General features: G+C 32.1%; 1 protein-coding gene across 1 annotated transcript; it reads right to left on the bottom strand.

Moving 5' to 3' along the window:
- Positions 1-365: 365 nt before the first annotated feature.
- On the bottom strand, positions 366-1,391 carry LOC141705460 (transcription factor SRM1-like). The gene is made up of 2 exons (XM_074508398.1): positions 924-1,391; positions 366-815 (listed from the first exon to the last, which is right to left on the bottom strand). Exons 1-2 carry the CDS (start codon positions 1,325-1,327, stop codon positions 572-574), a joined length of 648 nt encoding a protein of 215 aa, XP_074364499.1. The 5' UTR covers positions 1,328-1,391; the 3' UTR covers positions 366-571.
- Positions 1,392-5,185: the final 3,794 nt, after the last annotated feature.

The raw sequence follows: 5,185 nt of genomic DNA, 5'->3' as shown, positions 1-5,185 counted from the left end.
TATCATATCCTTGGTACTAGGTATCACTGAGTACAATTAAAGAATTTACTGAGTCTGTGAAAACGAGAGGCTTTACTAAAAGAACTTGGGTACTCAAATTGGGTACACTGCAAAACAGAAAATTAAATCTCCTAGGTGTACGTAATTGTTTTTATTAATGGTATGTGGATACACAGCTTTGCATTATCATGTGTTTAGTAAACAATAAAACATAGTCAACAAGTTGTTTTCTAGGTATATCAGATGCTGGTCATGTACCATGCATTCTTCATATCACACAGAGGGAGTTTAATTGACTCATTTTTTTAATCAAAGAAAATTCTAAGAAAAAAAAAGTAGAATAACCAAAAGAAATTTGTTCCGTAACCAGATGATAATCATCTAAATATTATTATTTTAGCCTCATAATGAGGCACTCATTATTGGTACATATAGCTCTTACAATCCTGAAGAAATAAAACAAAGAAACTAAGACACAAACAACATCAGTATTATTTAAAGTTCAGGCATACATATAAATGAACACCAGTATTATTAGGGAAATGGAGCACATAATCATAAGCTCCTTAATTTATTTCCTGGAGGATTTGGCTAAAGACACCGAGGACCCAAACTTGCATGGGGTACAGGTGCAACACAAACACTGAATGTCGTTAATGGTTGTCCTACTTTTCTCAGCCTCTGTTTTCTCCATGCGCTTGAAGAATTTTTGAGCATGACTTGCAACCTGAGTTGGAGTCCTGGAAGACACAAAAAACTGGGATATGTTCTTCCAGTCTCCTTTTCCGCATACTTCTAACCCCCTCATAAATGCCCTGTCAAATTTACTCAACCCAAAATTTAAATAATTTAGGTTAACAAGATGATTATATGTTTAAAGGAAAACAAATTTAAAGAGTGACCATTAAAGATTGTAATGTTACCAGTGTTCTTCCATTGTCCATGCTATACCTCTTTTCTTTGGCCTGCTGGTCTGCTGGTTAGCTTGCTGTTTTACTTCCCCCTCAGTCATGATATCCTCTCTGACAATATCTTCAAAATCAACACTGTCCTCTATGATAATATCTTCAAATTCACCGTTGGATGACTTGATCCACTTCAATTCCTCCATCAAAATCTGATGATGAAGTTTGATGGATTCCATGGTTTTCCATGGCATCAGAAGGGCCACCCTTTGAAAAAATGCTACAGAACCATAGTCTTCAAATTCTTCCATAGTATCTTCATATAACTTATTATCCTTGAAAGTCCATCCATCACTGGTATACATATCATTCTCACTAATTTGTGGGACATTAGAGAACAATCCCTCCATGTTTTCCCTCATTTTCTTCACAAAGAGATGGGGTGGACTACAGGGACAAATGTGACGTTATATAGGAACAGTAGAAGGTTTTTTTCAAACAAAATTAATAAGGAAATCCAGTCGACAGAGATATAAATGCTGTTAGGATACTATAAAAAAATTAGCAGCTGCACCGTACTAAGGATAAAAATATATTTGATCCATTTTTAAAAATAAAATATTTAATTAAAATTATTGAAAGAAGAGCACGTTATTACAAATCAAATTTAAAAATAGAATATACTAGCCTATAACCCGTGCGATGCACGGGTTGCTTTTAAAATTCGATAATTTTTAATAATATATTTTATAATATAATTTTCAATAGTTGAAAAATAAAATAAAGAATATAAAAAAGTTATAACAATATATGTTTATAATATTTTGAGACTTGACTAAAAATAATTAATATAATATAATAGGTTGTTCACGGGACTCAAACCCTGAACCTGTAAAAATTGTTAAAATAAAATAATAAAAATTTAAATATACTAAGCTCGTTCGAACCCTGAATCCATGAGAGCATTTTAAATATTAATATAATAATATTTTATTATTGCATCCAACGGTTCTCATCTTTCTGACTTTAGATCTGACGGTTATTATTCGTCGTACCAAACAACAAGCAACCGACTACTAAATAGAGGATGTTCTGCTTATAATAATAATAAAAGTTTAAATATATATACTAAGCTCTTGACGGCGTTCGAACCCTGAATCAATGAGAGCATTTTAAATATTAATATAATAATATTTTATTATTGCATCCAACGGTTCTCATCATCTTTCTGACTTTAGATCTGACGGTTGTTATTCGTCGTACCAAACAACGAGCAACCGACTACCAAATAGAGGGTGTTCTGCTTATAATAGTATTATAGATGGCCCAAAAAAATAAAAAGTTGCTATTTTATTATTTATGTTGTTTAATTATTTTTGTTCCATGCATACATTTACATGGTACTTTAAATCGAATTAGAGTAGACACACTACAACCAAACAAAAGATTAAAAATTATAGTTATGAAATTTTTAAATTGTAAAATTACAAAATCAAATTATTACACATTTAAAATCTTATTTCTTTACTTATAAAATTATATTATTTTTTAAGAAACTATAGAACCTTCTAGTTTTCAACAAAATATTTTAACTTATATATTTAATTATTCATTTCAAATTCTTTCAATAGTCTTGCATGAGTATTTTGTTACAACATAATAAAAGATAGTGTTATTGGATGTGAAACCAAACCGCGGCCGGTACCCAATAAAATAAGGCATGCCAGCATATACAACAATGAAAATATGTGTAAACAGCCAAAATCACCATAATCTAAGCCTCCTCCTTTTATCATTCACAGACAAATTTTTATCCCTATTTTTACTAATATTTCTCATAGCCTTCTTAACCAAGCTATTCGAAACAACATACGAGAATTCACCTTTTCGTCAAACTATTCCCAACCCCGATATACTCTCTAACTCCAGTAATGACATAGGTATGCAACTTACTATTCCCAGCCAACTCCCAAATTCAAATAGCTAAGATAATGGCTAATTTTTGCTGAGAAAAAGATAAACAAATTATAGAGATTGCAGATCACGGATGCACACTAAAAACTTACTCATACATTCAACATAACAATGGTTATAACATCAAGAGTGTGTATTATACACTACAAACATGTTTCCTTTCTAAACGAGAGCAGTGAACAAGAAAAATGAATTTGTTTTGCTAAATGTGCTATTGTGTACAAATGGGCATATTTCAAGGGCCAGGTTATAAGAATAAATAAGAAAATTACTCATTTACCCTCAGTTGATATAGCTAAAGATGTTTCTGAACGGAAAAGTATCGGGATGTACAAAAGCCATACTTCATTGATGCTGTGATACGTTTTGGTATTTTGAGGGTTCCAGGGTATTTTCGGAGAAATATTAAGGGTCAAAGTATGGTAAACCCAATATTAAAATAAGTAATGCACCAAGACACCGTCTAATTATACATTGAAATAACTCATGTTATTACACAATTCCAGTGAGTCATGAATGTGACATTACCTTAGTTCATGTGTTATTTTCTTCTTTAGCCTGTAAATTTGTTCTGCATCAGTGCTTTACAATAAATCCTTCCATTGTAAAAAAACTCATAATATTAGCCTTAGTAAAATTCAATAAGGTTTTTTAATATAATTAAGATAATGAACAAAACTTAGCCATAGTATACTAGTTGTTAAACCTGTTCTATGTTACGCATCCAGAGTTTCAACATAAATAGTTTAACTGTAGGGAATGAAAAAAGTATAAATATTTATTGTCATTCTGAATTTGATTTCAATAACTAGTTAAAAAAATTTAATGAAGATATGAAATATGTCGCACAGTCTAATTATGTGAAATAAAAATTTTCAGTAAAATGTGATCTTCCAACAAAGGAGAGAAACTTGAGTAGGGTATATTTATATCCCTATGAAGTTAATAATAGAATCTTTTTCTCGAAAATTTCATGACATTTAAAATGGTAAAAATTATATTGTACTAACAAAATTTGTGCAGGAAATGTTTGACAAACAAATTACATAATAATTGTTTTTCAATGTAAAAAGTAATATTTTATTATTCATGTTTTAGAAGAACTCCACTTTCGGAACGTCTAGAGATGCCCTTGCTTACTCGATGTCAAACTTGATTATCAAGTTTTATTTTCTAGTAGGTTCCTTAGATAAATGCATTCTTTCTCCTTTAATAACTTCTTCATAGGTTGGACTAACACAGGAACTAAACGCTAGCATCAAACTACGGCCGTCAAGGGTATTAAGCTGTACAATATAACCTGTCGATACTTTTGTTAAAGAGATCTTTTGAGTTGCAATAAGATCATCTCCAACCTTCTTGAAGACGCTACGAGGCTTTTCATCAATTATGAAAACAACATCGGAGGGTATTGTTATCACAATTTGCGATTAATACAAAATATATGTGTGTGAATAACAAAAAGCAACAAAAGATATGAAGAGGATGTACTCGTGTCCACTCGTATAAATGTCTCCTTAAAGCTATTACGGCCCTTACTGTATGTGTGAGTCGTTAGCCTCCCAGGATAAAATGAGAAGATGGCGATGTTACGCGAACAGCACCCTCGTCGAACTAGAACGGAGTAAGAAACTACCACCTGAACAGAGAGAGGGTAGGGTTTGTGTTTGGGAGGTGGTTGTGTGTTGTATATCGAATGAATAAATAAATCTAAGCCTGATACGATATTATATAGGCTTGAGGAAATGTATGCATTACTTCACGTGTAATTAGTTAAAACTCGTTAATTAATCAATCAGTTAATAAATCAAATCTGTAATTGAATCAGATTATTATTACATCAAATCAATTATTATTATCTGTAGTCAAACCGAATTAAAATTTAAAAGCCCAAGCCCGGTGGAATTTAAATTTAGCAAAACTAGTCCGTGATTATTCTGGCCAATTTTCTGCTACATTCGTGTCCGCACGTCACACATGCGGGCAAGCTCGAAGGCTTCGCAAGCCTCAGATTATCCTTTGAAAATCCAAGATTTGTACCCCCTACGCGCGCACGTAGGTATTGGAGCAATACATAAGTAACACATTTGAACACTATATAAGTGCTTTGAGATATAAAGCTATGTATGCTCCTTTGCAAAATTAATGTGGGGCTTTCATTTTTTTCATAAATTTCAACTACTAAGAGACTAATTTTGGATGATCATATCTCATCCATCTCTTAGTCATTTTGAGTGATTCAAAGTACCTCGAAAATCTTTCTCGGAGGAGAACGCATTCCAATTGTCACTCGTTGCACGCATGAA

The sequence above is a fragment of the Apium graveolens genome, unplaced genomic scaffold (assembly GCF_009905375.1).
Source record: "Apium graveolens cultivar Ventura unplaced genomic scaffold, ASM990537v1 ctg8872, whole genome shotgun sequence".
In the NCBI taxonomy this organism is placed as follows: domain Eukaryota; kingdom Viridiplantae; phylum Streptophyta; class Magnoliopsida; order Apiales; family Apiaceae; genus Apium; species Apium graveolens.
The sequence above is the reverse complement of the archived record's forward strand: the minus strand, read 5'-3'. Positions and strand labels throughout refer to the sequence as shown.